Raw genomic sequence first — 20,466 nt, 5'->3', positions numbered from 1 at the left:
AGAGGCGAGGAGAGCAAGAGAAGAAGGGGAAGCCAAAAAGCCAAGTGAACACAAACTCTCTCAAATGTTTGATTGCCCTTGAGAACTGATGGCTGGAGACGAGGTAGATTCATACCAGCGAGAGAGCATAGATGAGCAGTTACATGCACAATGCAACTTGGGTGGGGAGATAAGGGGGACGTGGAATGTCCAGAGTGTGCAAGTGAGGCTCCCAGACCGGCGTCCCATCACAAGTGGTTTCCACACCACTCGGCACTCGGAGAGGAGCCCCTTGAAGCCTTACAGGGGACAGAGTGGGTGTCTTTGGCTCTCACTGGTGGCTCTCTCTATGTACTGCACAAAGCAGCCTTTGACCAGACCTCCCTGGTTTTTCCTATCTGCAAAGCTGCACTGTGAGCATCAGCTGGTGATGGGACTGCTGCTCAGATCCATTCAGAGCAGCCAGAATCCATCTGATTAGTCACATTACAGCTTCACACTTCAGAGAGAGAGGTCAGCAACACACAAGAACTGGTTGCTTCTTCATGCATAACGACTCCACAACACATTAAAAGCCAGAGCCTTGTTACATACAGTCTTTAATCAAAGCTCCACAGCATCCTGCAACAAGAACATGAAATATTCCCTAAGCTGCTGAGGATCCTTCATCATTCATCATTCCCATCAGCTTATCACTCCATTTGAACCGTTAGTTTATTTTTCATTTTAAAAACTATATATTTCAAATATCAGTTTAAAACTGAACTGACGCCACAGTCAGTGTTAAATGTGGCACCAGTTCAGATGGGAGAGGAAAACAAACAAACAGACAAACCAACAAACAACAAACGAGACGGGTCCAACCACCACCCAATAGAACACCATCACTCATTGCACATAAACAACAAGCACATCTCATTTAAGGCAACGTCAGCAAAAGGATATCTGTGTGCACCCAGGGACAGTCCAGAGAGCAGTCAGCACATAAATGATACAAAAAACAAACAAACAAACAAAAAACAAACACAAGAAAATCTCCAATCAAGGGGATGCAAAGAAATCACAAGTGCCTCACTCTGCCAGGAGAGCAGGTTCCACCATTCCATGATGCACGACAGTCTCACAACCTGAATAAGCAAATCATTTGAAGAGTGGGTATGGGAAGGGGAGGGGAGAGGGGTCTGTCCTTAGAGTGAAGAGATGGAACATGTGATGGGGGGAAGAGGAAGATGGGTTGGGTTGGGTTGGGTTGGGGGTGCCATGAGCCTCACGGGGAGCTCAGAGATTGGTCTGAGAGGTGCTCTGAGAGGTGCTCAGTGACGGGCTCTGGCCGGCTGTCTTCCACAGCGGCTGATAATACACCCAGCCTTCACCCTGCGGAGTGGAAGAGAGAGAGGGCAGATCAGAGACATGTTGCTTCAAAGGGACAAAGGACATTGGAGTCTTTACAAAACTGAGAATGAGTGAATGTTCTGTTTTGAGAACGTGTTTTCATTATTTCAGAGAGGATGCATGACATACTGTAGTTGAGCAGGGGACTATCATGCCCTTGATGGCATCAAACATCAAGAGTCGTGACTCTGATAGTATTCAGCAGGTAAGGATGCGGAAACTGTGTCTACGATAGACTACCTATCTCCATAATCTCCAACAAGCCAAAGTCGGCTGACTCAAGCGTGAATATACAAAATCAAAATCAGTCTACGCTTCAGTAGCACAGCTTTGAAATCAGCCATGCAGATCTTGAACAACTTAAGCAAAGTGACAAAAAGGAAATGTAGTCTGAACTAAAGCTGATTCATGAATAACTATCAATTATCATTTTTTGGTAAAAATGGACCTGAATTTTCAGTCTTTCATCTTTTCATCTGTTACGCAAAACCTTTGTAAATGAAAACAAAAGTGTAGTATTGAGACCAAACTGTGGCACCTACTTTTCTCTCAAAGCATTTGGTCCTCCAGGGTGTGTGGGTCTCTGTGCGATGCCTCTCCTCGGTCCTCTGCCGCTCCTCCAGGAAGCGCTTGTGCTCCGTGGCCTTCTCGATGTCCCTCTGCCTCAGCGACTCGGTCACGTGCTGCCACAGGCGCCTGCACACAGCCCAGCACACAGCACACGCTGATCAGGCCTGCTCTACTGTACTGCACCACAATGTGCTAACTGATCTCAGAGCAGCCCGGTTTCAATCAACAAGTGAATACAACACTCAAACAAACAACAGTGATGTCAGTTTTTAGTGCTTTGGTTAGCATCAGTGCTGTTCAGCCATTTTCCATCTCAAAGTCATATAAGAGTGTGGTTCCAAAGCAGCCGTATGTTGACCAGAGGCCTGATGCCTTGTGTGCCTGGCCTCACCTGGACTCATAGGGGCCCTGGCTGTCCACAGGGCGCACGCGCTTGCGGGTGACGGGCAGCTTGGTGACGTCGATGACGCGGGTCTCGCCAGTGGTGTAGCTGAACTCCAGTGCGCCGTTCCACTCGCCCTGCACTCTGCACACCACCGCATTGGTGGGGTTGTGCTTCACCTCGGCGCTCACTCTGCGGGTGGGGGTGAAGGGGTGGACAATCAACTTATCATTTCCAAAATAATTTATTTTGATAGCACACAATCTCAAAACATGATGAACGGCACTTTTGCCATTGTCTGAGTGGCCCTCTGTAGTTGATTACAGACTTAACAGCTTTCTAGTTTCGGGTAGGAAACCGCCTTCCCTGTCCCGCCTCCGTAATCCAGGCGCAAATGAGCTGCTATATTACAGGAATTCTGAGATAGTTTTCTACAGACTGCTGTCGGTGCATTCTCTCTGTATTCTATCAAAGTTATGCTCATACTTTGCTGCAAAAGACGCATATTTAGTTTCTTTATCAATACGCTTCTCAGCCAGAGAAGGAACCCACGAGCAGATCTTTTCGAGGAGATATCTGGCCAATTTTTACATGGATCTTCATCACTAGACATCGCCGAGTACTGTCGATAGGGAAAAGAAAAAAACGATGCTACTGAATTGCAGCAGCTGCAGCAAATGGCCAGAGCTCCCAGTGAGCTCCAATGCTAGCTAGGTCTGGGGCATCATCTAAACGTGCCTTTTTGCCTCTCAGACAAACAGTGTCATTGGAAAGAACAGGGATATATTGGTGGAATCAATTGTGTTTGGAGAAAAGATCAGGAAGTTGTGAGGGTACTGAGGTTATGTCCGCATGAGACTGGTAGACTGCTAGAGCTTCACCTGTGCAGCTTGCCACCATAGAAGGGCTTGGTCTGGAATGTGATGGCAGCAGAGTAGCCCGTCTTGACGCAGTTAACGTTGACCTTCCCCCCCAACTCCACCCAGGGCACCGTGAGGATGGAGCGGGCGTAGGCCGAGGGCAGCGTGAAGGTGTACTCCTCTCCGTGCTCTAGCAGATGCAGGCAGCCTGAAAGCAAACCCAATCAGACTTCATATTTAGACTGCTCTCAACCAGGACAACATCGTCAAATACACACACAGGCTCTATACTCACTATGCTCTCCTACAACAACAAACAGCCGATACGTTCTATGCCATTAAAGGTGTATTACAAACAATTCAGCAACAAAGGAACATCACTGAGTCTTTATCTTGTTACAATACAAACGTTAGTAATGGTGCTATACAGCAGCAGCAGTGGGCTGGAGCCCCTCACCTTCTCCCATCATGGACACCCCGATGGACATGCCCATGAACTTGCTCTTGGTCCACACGTGGGTGTTGACGCACATGTTCCTCTCCTGGCACTCGGCGTAGAAGCCGGAGACGGGCGGGTGGTGGGACACCTGCTCGGCCACGAAGCGCAGCAGGTAAGAGTCCGAGGCCTCCGGCGGGCCCGGCGGGGGGGTGCCGGCGGCGCTGCCCGCCTCTGCCTTGGGCACGCGCCAGGAGCAGTTGAAGGTCTCGCCGATGATGGGGTTGTAGGGCTTCTTGGCGATCGCGCCCTTGCGGCCCTCGTGGAAGGAGGTCAGGTAGTACTCCACGAAGCGCACCATGCGCTCCAGCGGGCTGGGCCCGTCCGTGATGGCCACAAACAGGTCCGGGTGCGACATGAAGTCGGCGTACATCTCCAGCAGCGAGCGCTTCTCCAGGATGAACGTGGGCAAGACCACCTAGAGGAGGGCAGTGGCATGTGCCAGGATTCAGGGATTAGACCACACATAGGCATACCATATGATAAAAGTATCAAGTACAAATATTGTTGTAGTACCGAATTATATCTACACTCTTTTCTTAAAATGTGGACCATAAAGTGAATGTTCAGGCTTTGTTATCTTTGAGAACTTTACTCACTTGAAATAAGTTTTATCTCTACAATGCTTTCAACAACCAACACTTTTTACAAGAGCCTATGGCTACAGGATGCCAGGAGGACAACGGCTAATCGATAAACTAAAAATAGACTGGAGTGCATCCAGCAGACAGAGTGCATTAAGCGCACAGAATGCATCTGTCAGACAGAGGTGAGGTGAGGGCCTGAGGAAGAGGATGGGGGGTGCGAGTGCTGAGGGATGAAGGGCCCACCCGTGTCAGGTCCATGCCCAGTTTGAGCTGCGACAGGAGGTGCAGGATGACGCTGCGCTCCTCCTCCACGGCAGCCAGCTCCTCCTCCTCGTCCGGCGCCGAGTCCTCCAGCTCCTCGTCCGCGTTGATCTCCTCCTGCTCCTGACGGGGCACACAGCACAACACAGCCCCAAGCTCAGCAGTGAGCCTGGGACAACTCTGCACACGCAATGCTCTCTCTTATACGGCTCCGTGGAGGTCTGCGGCCACCAAAAAAAGGGACATCCAGAAAAGCATTGCCTTAGCCTGGGGAATAGACCTTTATCTTTCTCCTCGGCGCGTTTGGCCTGGTGATAAGCATCAGGGAGAGGTTTCTGGGAACGGCGTCACTGCGTGTCTCATTTGATCACATGTCTCATGTGATCTGATCACATCTGACTCTGGCGGCTCGCCAAACGCTGGAGTTTCCTTTAAAGCCGAATTAGCAGACTTCTGCTTCAATTTCTCCCTCTCTCTTTGCCCCACATGCCTAAAGGGTGTTCTATTCCACAGCAGAGGTGTTCATGTAACAGACGTAATTGAGATCAGACGATAAAGGCGAACTCTGAGAGCCCAAGGCACTAACATAAGCGGGAAGGCTGTGCTACAGACACTGCCACATGTGTTTTGCCTCAACTTAACAAGGACTTCCAAAGCACTATGACAGGATATACTTTTCCAACACATTACCCAATACACTCACAGTAATAAAGTGTCATTCCCAAAGACATAAACTCTTTGAAATAAGAGGCCTTTGCACTTTGTCTGGCTTTCATGAACACAACAAACAGCTTCAGCAGTGCGTTGCATCTATTATTCTTTTATGATGCCTTCACAAAAAAGAGAATCAGTGTGTGTGCGTGTGTGTGCGTGTGTGCGTGTGTGAGAGAGAGTCAGCCGATAGCTTAATTGTGGTCTTACCCCGGCGGCGTCGCAGGAGTCCATCTCCAGGGGTTCCAGCACGGCCCCCTCGGTCTTGTCGGCGTCATCCTTGGCCAGGCTGCTCAGAGAGCTGCCGTTCTTCAGCAGGTCGGGCAGCTTGGGCTCCAGCCACTCGATGGTGGGCCCTGCAGGATGCATGGAGCTGGGCTCAGAGGTGCTCATGTCCCCCTCCCCAAACACACACACGCATATACACACACACACCCACCCACACACCTGTCTGGGGCCCCTCCCCACCCCTACCTCACACACACACACACACACCCACACACACACACTCCTGAAGCACTCACTCCCACACGACCCCGAGCCTGACCACTGCTCCAGCTGCTGCTTGCGTGGTCTGAGGTGACGGCGGTGGCTCAGGAGGCAGCGGCAGCAGCAGTGAGCACCAGCGGAGCTGCTCGGTGGCCCGCGGACGCGCTGGACAGCTACCCGACTGCAACCTGAGCCGCCAGGTCAGCGTCTCCACGCACGCTCCGCCCCGTACCGGCCCGCTTTCCCCCCTCTCTACCCCGGAGTGTAGAGGCTCATTTAAAAGGGTTAGGGGTAAATGGCCCTGGTTCCTTTAACCTGTCTGACGGTGTCTGTGTTGAGTGGTGGGGTGATAATCAAACAAGCAATGGCAGCATAGATCTGCTGTGTATGTCCTTAAAGCAAATAAACAAAGACAACCCTATCAAGTGTCTATATGCTCCCCTGAATTCCTGGCTTGATAAAAAATGCATGCCATGGTAACTAGATGCCTGTTCCTCGAAACACATAAACAGGACACGAAAACAAACAAAGCCACAACTCTGGGTATCACTGTGTGACTGGCATGGCCTGGATTCACATGTGAGACCCAGAAATGGGGTGAATGTGGGGGATTAATGGGACGAAAAGTGGCTGGCTAGCCACAGGAGACAGAGGACACCTTTATGCATTAGTAAGAGCTTCTGTTCCAAGACCTGACAGCGACACGGCGGTGCAATTTGGGAGAGATGTCAACACTGCTGCTGCCCGGCAGCTCTGGTTTCCACCACCGGCCTATCAGAGGAGGATCCAGTTCCTCATCCATAATGAAACAATATTCCACTGGCTGGCACGGAGCAGAGGTCACATATTCCTCAGAAGACAACATGACCTAGGATTAGCCATCGGGCGCTAGCATGCCAAGCTAATGAACACGTGTCGCAGGCGAGAGGGCCAGTCCTCCTGCTTGTCTTTCCAATGTCCTGCCTCTCCACATGCTTGGCCCCCGGGAGTGGAAGGGAGCACTTCAGGTTTCGGATTTTGTCTGAATGTTAATTACCTGGCCACAACATGGCGCCCCTGTGAGGCTCTCTGTCCATGTGTTTCAAGGTGTTCGATAACTGAGGGGGGAGGTGATTTAGGCCAGGGCAACAGATCTTACTTACACAACGCATTAAGCATCAAGCTACACAATTAATCTTTTAATCAAGAAACAACAAATATTTGCTAACTTGGGACAATATACAGTAAAGGAAATAGCATGTTTAAGTCCATGTCAGTCAACCTACTGTATATCAGGGTTACTAAGAAATGGTTTTGATGAACAAATGGGCTAACCTTCCAGTCAATTTCCCTAAGATCCTCATATTTTGCTAAAATGTACAGTACAAAGCCATAGCAGGCTACACATCACATTAGATTATATGCTGAATGCAGGTTTCATCTCATAAACAAAACCCTATTTCAAATATGACTTATTTGTGGTTTCTGCTATGCTGCTCTTCATGTGCTAAGGAGTAAATCTACACACGCTGACGGGGCCTGGGCGCACTGGTGGATGGATCCATCTAACGTAACCCAATACAGTGTCTATACGCAAGAGCGGCCAAACCATTGTGAGGTTGGCCAAGGCAACTAATACAAGATGGCCAAACACACCTCTGCCCAGGTTACAAACCAGGCATCAAGCCAGTTATGATTGCTGCCATCATTCACAGTGTGAACATCACATGTGCAACTGGATTACATACAGTGCAATTAAACAGTCCAACAGAGGCAAGGAGACACTCCTATGTCTTTAAATAGTAACTACGACTGGATGATCCACATCACAGCATAATGGAAGACTAAGCCCAACTCAATGGAACCTAAGTAGACAGTAGACATCACTGTCTGGGGCATAGTAACTAGTGACCCAATCTGGTTAAGTATGACGTCATGGGCCCAACAGCTTTTTCGTTAAGTTTTTTTTTTTTTTTTTTGGCCAGATGATACAATCATCATCGTTTCCACAAAAAAATAGATGTTTATTGTGTTACTTTTTCAGGTCATTAGGTACTCTGAATAGTGGGAAAAAAGTTTGGAGTTGTGCTCAGACATATTTAGTGCTATTCCACACCATACAACTGCCTAATTCTACAACTTGACTTGTACTTGCAGCAGTGAGAGGGGATGTATTCATTTAAACTCTGCACATGTCTACAATTAAAAACAACTGATCCCTGAGTACCCAGGATTATACCGCCCGTAACCATGCAGTGGTATCATTTTGTGTCATTATGTCTGACAACAAAAATGGCAAACAAACAAACAAACAACCAAACAGAAAAAGAAAGCCCCGCCCTCTTACCTCCCAGGGGAATCCTCTGGCGTGCCACCTGCTGCAGCTGGAGGATGTGCAGGCAGTCGCTCAGGCAGGTCATGGTGGCCAGAGACGTGGCCTTGAGCAGCAGCAGGTCCTGGTCCAGTGGAGAGGGCCCGGCGGACGGCGGCAGGCCCTCGATGCTGAGGATCAGGTCCCTGTGCTGCCCCTGAGCCTGATTCATCATCTGGGGGAGGAAGAGCAAGGAGTTTACGGTCTCAGTAACAGCCACACCATCACCAAGGTTAAGAATTACTTGGGAAACTGAGAACCTGCTGTTTGTTATGAGCTGTCCTAATGTGCCAACCTTGACACTGAAGTCAAAGTGCTTGCTGTGCCTGTACATGCACATGCTCAAAAAACAGTGATATCAATGAATTTTCTATACTAATTCACCAATGCAGAAGATTTGTAATCATACAGGCAGAGTGTCCTCGAGCTATCTGTTCTGAGTATGTGCTGAAAGAATTCATACACTGTTTGTACACAGTCCAGTCCAGGTAATTAAGAAAACACAGTGACTCAGGCCAAGCCATAAACAAGCCTGTTTGGGTTTACTTTGATTTCCTGAGCTCAAACTTAGAATAACAAACTCTATCTTCAAGTCTCAAATACTCTCTCCGTATTTCACTGGTAACAAATGGTGGCAACTGATAGTAACCCACATCAGTAACGTCACAACTAAAGTGGCGTCTGTATGATGTCTGCATGGTGGCAACTCACCTCTCGGGCCTCCAGCAGGTGGTCTGGTAAGAGCGAGCGTTTACTGGAGTAAGGGGAGGTGGAACCGCGGTGCAACTGGGAGATGCCAAAGACGGAGCCGGTGTTCTGGCTGATGCTCCGGCGCTGAGAGCTGGGAGAGCCACTGCCCTGGGAGGCCACAGACAGGCTGCGGCTCTTCAGGGGAGGGTTGGTCTAAAAGGGATCAGCAGCGCAGGAAGATGACAAAGACCCCTCACAAAGGTATTCTTGCCTCAACAAATATCTCTACTACTATGAATCACCATATGAATCTGGATCACAAAAATACTTTACAGTATTTACAGGCATTACAGTTTATGACATGTAACATAATCTGGTGAATGCATTATAGCCATCTTGGCATCTTATAGCCACTACGGACTGTTGTGTTTGCGGTCAAATCTCCAGTAAGATTATATTATTATTAGGTCTATGATGACAAAGTTTCAAGTAACTACCTTTCCCATGGCTTCAGTATGATGCTGTGTGCATATCTGTAGCCGGCTCACCCAGTGCTGTCTCTCTTTGGCATCGGCAGCTGTATTAGATTAGAACAAGGGGAAAACATATCACAAGTGAGGAAGATTATTCCTGCTATTATTTATTTACCATAATTTTGTTTTGATTCAGACATTCCTACGTATAAGGGGAGACTGGCAGAAAGACATGGTAAGAGGGGGTAGTTACCTCGGAGTTTGTACTGCTCTCCACTGATGGCATTTACGGTGAACGTGTGCGAGTCCTCATCACTGGGAGAGATCACTGCACCCCCCAGAGGTAATGTCCCTCGTGGTTTCTGAGATCGTGACTGTTCATTGACAAAGTACTCCAAGACTCCCATCTCATTGTTAAGGACAAAGAACCTAAACAGTGAAAAACGTGTCGGAGCACTTAACTTCGTTGTGCAACTGCAAACAATATAATATACGGCACACCATGACAGAGATCAGAAATATCATCATCATCATCATTCACACCGCTCGCTCTAGGCTCACCTGTATTGCCACCCAGTGACCAGGTTGGTATACTTCATCAAATAGCCATCGACATTTTCCATGTGATCACTGTAAAAGCAAAGAAAGGATGATACAAGACCACGTTCTTGGATTAACCATGAATGTTTGACAAAATATTAGGATAACCAGGCCAAGCATGCGAATAAAGCCGACTATGACAAAACAGAATTGTGTTGTGGTCAATTACGTGCAGAAATACATGGTAACACGGTCTAACGCATATTCAATCCTTTTGCACATTTTAAATAGCACACACTTTGTTGACAAAGTAGTTTCGATAATGTACAATCAGATGTGGTTAGGTAGTGGCACTGATTTGTGACAGCAGTAACGTTAGTGGTGGGTGGGTGGCTAATGTTAGCGATAGCAAATCACCTGTATTGCCAACTTTTAGAGCTTCCTCTTGCAATGGAGCCCTGTGTCCTGCTCTGGGTTAGGCCGTCGAGTTTTCCTTCGCTTTCAGACATTCGTATTCCTGTGGTTTCACCTTGCATGGTTGCTCTCCCGGCCTCCCGGAGAATGCCAGAGATTAACGTTAGATGGGTTTTGCACCGCGATTGCTAGCTTCCTGTGCTAGGATAATATGACGCTAAGTATATAGATTCCTTGACTTTGTACGGCAAAGACAAGCGTTCCGTCTGTTAACGTTAACATTTATACAACTAATAGGCAGAGGGGGCACATAGTAGCTGACCTTTCTATGTTAACAGGCTTTAAAATCTCTAGTGTCAAGTTAAAACATCATTAGGGCAAATGTTTACTCCGCTACAGGTCCTAGGACCGCCATGCCTGACGTGCATTAGATAGGAAGTCAACGCACCTTCAAATCACGATGCCATCAAAAACATATCAAAATAAAATTCTTACAAAACACCAACAGTTTTAAATTCTGGGATTCAACGACAGAATTTAAGCCTATATGTACATAGGCCCAGATGAACGTCTCTTGTAAAAGGGAAAAGTTCAGACTTTTCCCTTTTAATCAAAGACCCGTAGACGAGATTACAGGAACTCTATTTTAACAACTTTTATTTTGACATCGTGGAGTGGTCATGTGAAACTTGCTGAAATCATGACATTTGTCTTTCTCAACTTTGTGAAACATTATTTCAATTATTGCGTATTTCATATTGCATTATTATTTTTGTTAAATGATTATATAAACCAGTGTTAGATAACGCCAAATCCAAGTTAGGGATACTTACTTACATAACATACTAACATAACTGCAAAAATGAAAGATTCTTTAGGTTAGGTTACTTTAGGCCACTATCTACAAACAAAAACACGTACTGTAGGCTGTGTGCTCAAAAAATGGAAAACACATAATGTGCGCTCCTCCCACCCTTTAAATCTCTATTTTAAAAGAAAACATTGCATGCATCACAGTTTTTTTTCTATTCAAATTATTTTATTCAGTTATAAATAAGACAGAAGACACAGAAGACATGGAAAACTGGAAATTCTGAATGGCTGTTTGAAATAATATTTTTTCTTGGCTTCAAAGAATGCCTGAGAAAAAGTACATTTTATTAGTTTAACAATTCCTTTAATTTGCAATCTATAGGTATAGTGAAGAAAAGCCAGCCTTCCACCGCAAATTACTGTTAGACTATCTATGTCTTCAGCTAAGCAGACAAATTCTACTGGCCGCACAATAAAATTCGTTCAAAATGAAAAAGATGTCTATGTTACACCACAAATTATATCACACATTTATATCACATTAAAAAAAAAAAAAAAAAAACATCCTAAAACCAAAAAAGAGATCATGTAAATGTTACACATATCAAGTAAAATGTAAGAGACATGATCTAAACCCTTAGATTACTGAATATATAAAAATGTATGCACACTCACTCTCTCACACACTTACTGTAGAGCCATCACAACTATTTTGTTACAAATCCTTCAATAAAATACAGCTCACAATAGTCAGGGATCAGAGATCAGGGTCCAATGTCTCTATTAATTCTGTCAGATCAGGGATAATATTATACAATAATTCACGTCAATGCCAGACAAGAATAACAAGTAAAACACTGCATATAACTTTGTGTCCTGAATTTAACCAACAAGAAGGGAATTCAATTTAGCAATCTCAAAAACAGTAACAATTACTATATGATGTAATATTACAGTAACAGAGGTCAGAGTTGGATGAGCATAACCAAACTAGTGAGTGTGTTTATAACTTTTATCTTTTAACTACTTCACGCAAATAATTTAAACAAATGCACAAATACAACACAGGAAAAAAACACTGAATTAATCTCAGGGAACTACACTACACATGAAAATGTGGTCCTTCCATTCAGTCAGTCATATGGGAGGATACTCCCTCATTTCAGAATTTATTTGAAAACAAAAACACAACAGAGATGTTCAGAACCTACCACATTACCACTTTTTTAGAAATCATTTAGAAAAAAAAGATAATGATTGGTAGGCATTGTGGTGCAGAATTCCTAAATAAACGGTCCCTGTTCTCAATAGAACTGGACTCCTGGCATATTAAGGCTCATTTGTTCTGTGCGATAAAAATCACTACTGGCAAAGCAGAGATATGGTGTGTGTGTGGGGGGGGGGGGGGGGTGGTTAAAATATATATATATACAGTATGTATATACACACACATATGTGTATACATAAATAGACACATATGTACTGTATACATAAATCATTGCAAGTATCGTGCCAGCCCTTTCCATAAAATCAATTTCTGCTGTAATTAAAAATAAATAATTAATACAAAAAATTAAAACGTAACATTCTGATAATCTGTGCAACTTCATTTGCCACCTGACTCATTGTTAGCAGTTCAGGAATAGTGTTTCTCCTTCGACTGTAAACAACATAAACATAAAGAGGTCAGCATAGCTGCCACCACATAACCATCTATGTCGGCGATTCTATATCTCCACTGGGTTTCTAAAAATACTTCATCTTGATACATGGAAATAAATGTGGAAATAAATGAGCTTAATAGAAGGGTGGAAAAATGGGTCAAGAATTAAACAGTCTGCAAGGAGGAGAGCAAGTTGATTCTTTGTAAACAAACAGCAGAAGTTTTGGGCCTCTGCCGTTTAACTTCACTCTAGAACTTGAGGCAATTGACATGTTTAACATCTCTACATTTCTAAATGTTCAGCAACTTCAAAATATTTGCAGTCATGATATCTGGTATAGAATGGAGTGCAGAATAAAAAATGTATTCAATCAACTCCACTGAACAAAACATTACTACAGATGAGCGTGAATAAATATCTTGGAATCAACATAACATGATCTGATTGAACAGAACTACTGGTTGTTCAACTAAGGAAAACATGAGGAGCCATGATGCAAATCTAAAATCTTTTGTCCCATTTGTACTGTAGCTAAACTTGATGTCCTTCACATTCACATATGTTGTTTTACAGTACTCGCCTAATCTCAGGCACACAACTCACAGACACACGTCCCACCAGTTTCCAGACAAAACAACATTAAACATCTTTAAAAACTCAGCACATTTTAGAGTCTTTACCACAATTATTGTTTACCCAATGCACAATTACGGAAAAACTTTCATACCAATCCATTACCATCATAGAAAACAAAAAAAGCTTGTCTATTTCTCCCTCAACAGAAAAGCACCACTCTTGGTCAGCAGGAGGACAGGGTATTTGCCTGACATGTCCCCAGTACTGTAGAAAATGCTACCTTCTCACTGGGGATGGATGGACAGTTGGACGTCAGTTAGCACCTTGCGCATCAAGAGAACACCTGCATCTCTCCAGCCCTGGAGCCTATGGCTTCTGACATTGAACTATGACATACTGGCACTTAGCTAGATTATAAAGGAGTGCAATCAATGGCTTTTCCTACAGCATCTCTCTGCCACAGGCTCTGCTGGGTGTACCGCCCTGCTTGTTACAGTTGGGACCATGGATGTTAACTGCTATTCCTTGTGATCCTGCTGCACTCAGGTTCTCTCCCCCTGCAGCAGGATCGGGGTCCCAGTGGAGAAGTGAGGTTCACGGGCTGGGAGCTGGCGAGTCTGCCCTCGGGTTGGACTCCCTCCAGGCTCATGAGATGAGCTAACCCCTGTTAGCCACACAGGAGGTACCCAGCCAGAAGAGGGGTGAGGTTTAGCAGCAGCAGCCAGAGAGTCACCACCAGGCCGGAGGAGCTGGAGCAGGGGTCTGTGAAGGGGAGACACAGAGACACGGCATCAGAAGACATGCTCAGAGTCAGGTGTTCATTGGAAATGCTCACTGATTTACGCACTGCATAGACATTTGCATTACATCCAGCACTAGTGATGAGCGTAATCTGGCTGATAAAAGTAGCAAACTGTTAAGTCTTAACATAACGCCACCCCCTAGTTGGTATTATAGTATTGGCTCGTGGAATAGATTGACGGGAGACTCACCAATCTTAGCACTCCGTGTGTTGTTGATTGGCGGCAGCTGGTGTGGGAGGGGGCAGGAGCCGCAGAAGTCTGAGCAGGCAGGGCAGACCAGCATGCCGCTGTACACCCAGTCGTTGGAGCGCACGTTGACATTGAGGAGCTGGCCAGCTTGCACACACAGAAAGGACTGGCCTTGCACCCACACAGTCAGCCCTTTGTCAGAGCAGGACATCTGCAGAGGAACAACACACACCTCTATGATCAAGCGCACAACACTGAGGAGCCCTGCAGGGCAAACCAAAACAAAGACTGGGCCTGACATCACAACAGCGCAGCCGGACAGGAAGGGAGTGACCTGACTGCTCCCTGGGCTGACATCACTGCCTCACATTCTGAATTTAGACAGCAGGTGATGCCACCAAAATCTTTAAAACAGAAAAGGAAAATGCCCTGTAGCAGAATGAACTCCGAGTGGCGTCAAGGCTTTCCACTGCGGGTGAAACCAGAGAGCCCGTCATCCTGACTGAGTGTCAGAGCAGCGTTGGTGCACTGTACCTTGTAGCAGCCGCTGCCCCAGTCGGGGTAGGTCATGCGCCTGGTGCACTGCTCCATGGTGAAGGGCGACTTCTGGTACAGACACACTGAGCTCGGCCCATACTGCTCTGCACCATAATTCCTCCATGCGTCTGCAAGCCAGTAGGAGTTCAAGTTGAATTACTCATGGAGTACATGCACATAGAACTGTACAATTTTGTTATACTCTCAGGAGGGATGATCACACAAGTAATGAGAAACTAGCACAGAGAATCCACATATTTGCTCATTGACCTCTGAAATGGCAGCGAGAGTTTTAAAGTGTGGATGTGGATAAATAATAGGGGTTCAGGGTTTTCTTCACTCACAGTTTCAGATGGAGAGAGATCATGCTGTTTGAATACCAGAAAACACAATCCATCTTTATATGCTTTGTTATATGCTTTGCCCATTATGTTCCACTGTAACATCACTGAGTGGAAACTTGTTACACCAGTCTGCGGTTAAGGGTAGAACCACATTGGAAGAAATATTAAGAAATAAAACAAAACAGAAGTGGACTGGTCACCACTGGTCAATTTGGCAGACTAGGTTATGTCCGGCGGCCACCGGCCTCTGCAACTTAACCAACTGGAGAGACAGCCTTCAGCTGTTCAGCAGCATGCTAAAAGAAGCAGAGGGAGTGTGAGATGGCTTAGTCTTGCCTCACCTGGCTGGTTCTCCTGGATGCGGCAATAGGAGCTGCGCTGGTACTCCCCACTCAGGTGCCAGCTGAACTCCTGACTGAACGGGCAGAAGTCTGCGATCTCTACAGCACCACCGTACGAGGGCAGCTCCGACGATGGCACACCAGCAATTTGGTCAAAATACTGCAGGGGGTCAGACGGTTCAGTTGAAGATGAGAGGCAGCTTATGAGCATTGTATTACTAATGTATTGAGCCGTACTTTACAATAAAGTCCCAACATGCTTGAAACAAACTACACTACTCACAAAAAGTCACGGATATTCAGCTTTTACATGAAATCTGCTGGCCTTTGTTTCAATAAATTGTTGAGATGAGGAAATCACCATTGCATGCTTCTACTTTCATGATATAACACCACTGTAGCTTGAACTTTTTTTACAATTTCACCCAAAGCCAGATATCCCTAACTTTCTGTGAGCAGTGTGAGTGATTCCTAATTCCCCACTTGTGGCGTGCAGTGAGTGAGTGTGTATGGTGTGCCGTGTGCTGTTTCACCTGGTACTCCAGAGGGAGAGCCAGAGGGTATTTCTGCAGGTTGCACACGGCCACGGCCAGCTGGTCCTGCCTGCAGGTGAGCTGGAGGGGGGTGCTCCTCACAGAGTCACAGTATGGGGTCAGACTGCGCCTCCTGGGAGAAACCACAAGGCAGGTCAGACACAAGAAACACAACGCCCTCTAGTGGCCTTTAGTGATTGACAGGGTAACACAGGGTGAAATGTCAGGCCAGGGTTAGACAATGATCCTTTTGAGGGGAACATCCCTTATTGGCTAAGCCAAGCTTTGTATAGCAAACTAAGGGAAGAAAGATCTCCAGGAGGTTTACTGGGGGCTCCTGTGTTAGTCAATGCATCAGGCCTACCCAATGGTGAAGCATTATCAGTGATTATTTGGATCTCCTACATATTTGCAAGGTTATGCGCCATCTATTGTCTTACGTCTGCCGCTGACGGTCCATCCAGAATTTGCAGCTCTTCATGACAAAGTCACATCCCAAATCTTTGCCCCATTCCAAGTTCTCTGCCATGCTGTAGTTTGCTCTGTACCACCTAAACGAAAGGGTAAAGGAAAACATGAGTAAACAGCTGACTACAACAAAGAATGGCTCAAATGTGCTGTTGCAAGGAATCCTTACCCCGTGTCCTCCATTATTGCTAGTGTTATTCTTGAGAACACTCTGTTCTGCGTGTGAGATCCAGTCATTGCTTCATTCTGTTAAAAGTAATGGTCGAGTTTCTTAGAATTGTATTTAGCAATTGGAAATGCTAACTCACTGGCATTTTTCATGACATTCAGCAACAACTTCTGCAACAAGTTCTTCGTTCTTACACGTGTTTCTTAGCCTCAGAGTAATGTTGCTCAATTCACAGGGCCATGAGGCTCCCAACACCCCTTACCTCAAGCAGTCTCTTCTCCCAGTGGTTGAGTTCGGTCCCCATACCCCCCTGGTTCTCCAGCTCCATGCCCTCTAGGATGGGGCAGTCAAAGTGCCTCCTGGCCTCCGCCTGTGGACACACAGAACAGGAGTGTGAGAAACAGTGGAGCCTTTGACTTAGCATGAATAAAATGCAGAATACGTAATACAGCACTTAGCAATGTGCTTAGGCCAGCAGGAGCTGGATTTAGATGTTGCTTTGCTGAACACTAAAAGAAGCCTCACCACCACACGTGGGGTCACCAAGAGGTAGACTTCGTGCCGGACCATTCGCTGGCCACGAATGTCCCATAGTCGCGTGGCCCTTCGAATCACCTTATCGCTCCACTGGAACAGTCCTAAACTGAAAGAACAGATCATGGCATTATTGAAAAACAAATCATGCAGTTTGAGAGACAATTTAAGGTATGAACAAATTGTGATCTATACTCCACAAATAACATAAATTCAGGTGAAAATGTAATCTTGAACCTTGAAAGAATCAAATTTCAGACAGCAATGAGCAGCCCTGAGGCTGTGGTCAATATTTTCACCATCCCAATTTCTGAAAACAGAAGAGGTAAAAGAAATGGGCAACCTCTCATTGAAGGCGGGTAAGCCACTGGCAAAGCGCTGGGTAAGTGGTTTCCCATCATCATCGTGATAGAATGCAAAGAGCCCTGCTGAAAAACCCTAGCAACAGAAACAGAGAAACACACACACACAGTCAACTGATATGGCTAAAGGACAGAACAATGTTTTTAAAAGATTTAAATGTTTAAGGGGATGAGCATTATTTGGGAGTGTAAGGGCATTTACCAGGGCATGTATGATCTCATGCTTGACCGTGGACAGCATGCCTTCAAACTCCTGAGGTTGGGTGGAGATCATACGGGGGCACAGATTGGCGTAACCAGCGATGGGTCTACCAAAGTCCAGAAAAGAGGGAATAAAGTCAGGATCAGGGTTAAGCTTGTGGTGGTGACCGTGCACATGGAGATCGAAGAATATCAAATTGCAGGAACATCAGCAGCAAAAAAACAAACAATCCAGGAGGCTCCCATAGCACAGCTTTGCAAAGGTCATAACAAGGTGCAATACCCACTCAGTGCAAGCACGTCTTGCACTGTTCAAAATGGATGCAAACGTTAACAGCCACAAAGGGATGAAACGAGGCATCTTGGTCAGCTTCGTGTGTGTCCATGTGTTCTGTGTGCTTATGCTTTTGTGTACTGTACCTGTCCAGCTCAGACTCCAGCTGGCAGTAGGCTGCATAGGCCACAATGTTCTCCTGTCCACAGCGCTCCGTGGTCACAGCGCTCACGTACAGCACAAAGTCCGCCCCCTCCACCCCGACACCATCAGGAGGTCCGGCTGGCCCGCACGACTTGCCCGTCTCACTGCACACTTTACATTGCTGTAGAAACAGAATAGGTGGAGGTGATATGCTTTCACTATCCTAAATAACCGAATCACATGTGGAAGTAGACAAGTGCTAAGAGAAAGTAGTGGCAGAGGTAAAAAATGTTCCATGTGCCATTGGACTAGATGAGATAAGGACAAGGCGATGCCTCAGTATCCTCAAAAGATGCTGACTGAATGTAATCACAGACTACGCAGAGCATATGGCCAATGTCACCACTCCACATCATCCTGCTCAGTCTAAATTTCTGATCTGATTAACTGTTGCCGGACACTTAGTCGGAGATGCAGATGCGTAACAATAGGCTCTCTATTACAATTTCAATGGTCAACATGTCAACCCAATTATAAACAATGATACAATGGCACTTAAAGTTTTGGATGGTATATTAAGTGTGGTTATCAGTACTGTACCAATTAGAGGTTGTACTGCTGAAAATGCATACAGGGCAGGTCATGGATGGGTGACTCTTACCTGCAAATGGTGCTCTGGAACAACCACTGGTCCACATCTGGTGACCTGTGCACAGGCTCCCTGGCAGTAACGATGAGGGTCATCTTTCTTCCGCAAGTACTGATTGGTTGCACATTGTCTAATTGGGAACCAAATAACCAGGAAGGTTATGTCATGGTATTAAAATAAACTGCCTGTGTGTGTGTTTGAGAAAGAGGGAGACAAATGTACCTGCTGAGTAGTACAGGCCCTGCTCGTCTTCGGACTCTGAATGCTTTCTGAAGATAATCGATTGCTTGAGGAAATAGCTTTTCCTTCAGAGGCAAACAAACCACAACATCAGCCATAAGTTTTCTACATTGACTGAGACATCACCAGAATTATTTTACAAGTTATGGGACTACTTTGCAAGAAAGGTTCATCACCATACCTTAACAAGTTTCCCTTGGTCTTCAGGTAGCCTAACAAAAATATTGACATTCAGAATTCAATAAAAGGGGGGGAAACAGCATTATTTCATGTATCCTATGCACGTTATTGGTGAAGATAATATGGGTATTACTTACCCATCAACGCTTTGGTCATAAATTATCTTTATATTTAATTGCTGATCGATGCTCCTTTTAGTGAGTCTTTCTGGTTTTATATACACTTTGTGAATTACCTATAACGAAAGTCAAAAACGTGTGCTGTTATTAAACATTGAGGATACATATTTTAATGACACACAGTCCAAACTGTGGACAGCACACCATTTGAATGTAAGTAGCATGCCACATCAGAGTTCGCCCACTAATAAACCTTTGAGGTAAACAAACTTACTCATGCAAGTTAGTAAATGCAGCGTTCTTTTAAAAAAGCGTTTAACCATTAGCCCATCTAAAAATCCTGTTGTTAAAACCATGAGTTAGCTAGTAAGCTAGCTAGCAATGGCAAGCTGCCTGCCTGCCTGTCATACCAAGAATTAGCTGCAGTTATCTCTAAGCTTGGATTAAAGCTTTAAAACGACAAAACCATTATGAAAGTTAGTTTGCAATGAAATGACATACCTCTGAAGGATGAGGTACTTCGTGTTTACAGACATGACACTGTGCAACTAAAAACAGGAGAGAAAAAGTACAAATCCGGCTAACGTTAACAGAGCCAAAGGTCTTCCCGAAGCAGCTCAGCCTTGTCGCCATCGTATGAGCCTGGCAGCAGCTGGCTACGCGACGTCGACACCGGTATTTCACTTGCTGCTTGCACAACAAGGGCACCTATCCAATTCATACCTCAAATACTTTGACGAATTGCAAATTCCTGTCGTTATGAAAAAATAATAAAGTGAGAAGCACATCAGCCCTCTTCCAACATTTGAGAGCTCCCTATCCAATTGCAACGTCACTTCCCTAACAACACAGCTCAGCTGAGCCCATGGCCGAGATCCTGCTCCATTCAACAGCGTGCTAGCTCTCTCGGCCCTCCCCCAACCTCCTCTGTCATCCACCCCAGAAATAGGTCTCAGCATGGGATTTTTAATTGCTCACTATTCACCATCCAATATGCAAACAACAATAATAATAAATGATAATGTAGTAATTTCTTTAGGCCAATATTTGGCCAACTGCAAATGGGAAGACTAGTTTGTATCGCATTAAGCCCCTGAATGGCCATTATTTTAAGCAACCTGTATGGAGCATG

The 20,466-nt window shown here is 45.6% G+C and overlaps 2 protein-coding genes across 3 annotated transcripts; both read right to left on the bottom strand.

Moving 5' to 3' along the window:
• Window positions 1–561: 561 nt before the first annotated feature.
• Window positions 562–10,615, bottom strand: osbpl11 (oxysterol binding protein-like 11). Of its 2 annotated transcripts, none has more exons than XM_062533777.1 (13): window positions 10,198–10,615; window positions 9,802–9,870; window positions 9,494–9,669; window positions 9,265–9,344; window positions 8,789–8,980; window positions 8,054–8,252; window positions 5,449–5,594; window positions 4,510–4,650; window positions 3,641–4,097; window positions 3,205–3,391; window positions 2,333–2,515; window positions 1,914–2,067; window positions 562–1,353 (listed from the first exon to the last, which is right to left on the bottom strand). In XM_062533777.1, exons 1-13 carry the CDS (start codon window positions 10,314–10,316, stop codon window positions 1,258–1,260), a joined length of 2,199 nt encoding a protein of 732 aa, XP_062389761.1. In that variant the 5' UTR covers window positions 10,317–10,615; the 3' UTR covers window positions 562–1,257. The 2 variants fall into 2 exon arrangements, with proteins under 2 accessions (XP_062389761.1, XP_062389763.1); XM_062533779.1 differs by having other exon boundaries at window positions 4,510–4,644.
• Window positions 10,616–12,780: 2,165 nt separating this feature from the next.
• lmln (leishmanolysin-like (metallopeptidase M8 family)) lies at window positions 12,781–20,138 on the bottom strand. The gene is made up of 17 exons (XM_062533776.1): window positions 19,836–20,138; window positions 19,353–19,450; window positions 19,217–19,247; window positions 19,018–19,100; window positions 18,808–18,925; window positions 18,149–18,327; window positions 17,730–17,835; window positions 17,509–17,603; window positions 17,157–17,274; window positions 16,894–17,001; window positions 16,632–16,708; window positions 16,435–16,545; window positions 15,995–16,127; window positions 15,462–15,621; window positions 14,774–14,904; window positions 14,240–14,450; window positions 12,781–14,009 (listed from the first exon to the last, which is right to left on the bottom strand). The coding sequence occupies exons 1-17, from the start codon at window positions 19,965–19,967 to the stop codon at window positions 13,915–13,917; spliced, it is 1,986 nt and encodes a 661-aa protein (XP_062389760.1). The 5' UTR covers window positions 19,968–20,138; the 3' UTR covers window positions 12,781–13,914.
• Window positions 20,139–20,466: the final 328 nt, after the last annotated feature.

This window comes from Sardina pilchardus, chromosome 4, assembly GCF_963854185.1.
Source record: "Sardina pilchardus chromosome 4, fSarPil1.1, whole genome shotgun sequence".
NCBI lineage: Eukaryota > Metazoa > Chordata > Actinopteri > Clupeiformes > Clupeidae > Sardina > Sardina pilchardus.
Note: the sequence above shows the minus strand (reverse complement) of the source record. Positions and strands in the feature narration are given on the sequence as shown.

What these genes read in the sequence shown, in the direction of transcription:
- osbpl11 (XM_062533777.1), bottom strand. Translation starts at nt 10,316, where the DNA reads ATGCAAGGTGAAACCACAGGAATACGAATGTCTGAAAGCGAAGGAAAA. An exon ending in TATGGTGGCAAGCTGCACAG is followed by an intron (nt 2,516 to 3,204) that starts GTGAAGCTCTAG and finishes CCCCACCCGCAG; the next exon opens with AGTGAGCGCCGAGGTGAAGC. An exon ending in CCAAATGCTTTGAGAGAAAA is followed by an intron (nt 1,354 to 1,913) that starts GTAGGTGCCACA and finishes TCCACTCCGCAG; the next exon opens with GGTGAAGGCTGGGTGTATTA.
- lmln (XM_062533776.1), bottom strand. Translation starts at nt 19,967, where the DNA reads ATGGCGACAAGGCTGAGCTGCTTCGGGAAGACCTTTGGCTCTGTTAAC. An exon ending in ATGGACCGTCAGCGGCAGAC is followed by an intron (nt 16,128 to 16,434) that starts GTAAGACAATAG and finishes GGTTTCTCCCAG; the next exon opens with GAGGCGCAGTCTGACCCCAT. An exon ending in CACACGGAGTGCTAAGATTG is followed by an intron (nt 14,010 to 14,239) that starts GTGAGTCTCCCG and finishes TCCCCTTCACAG; the next exon opens with ACCCCTGCTCCAGCTCCTCC.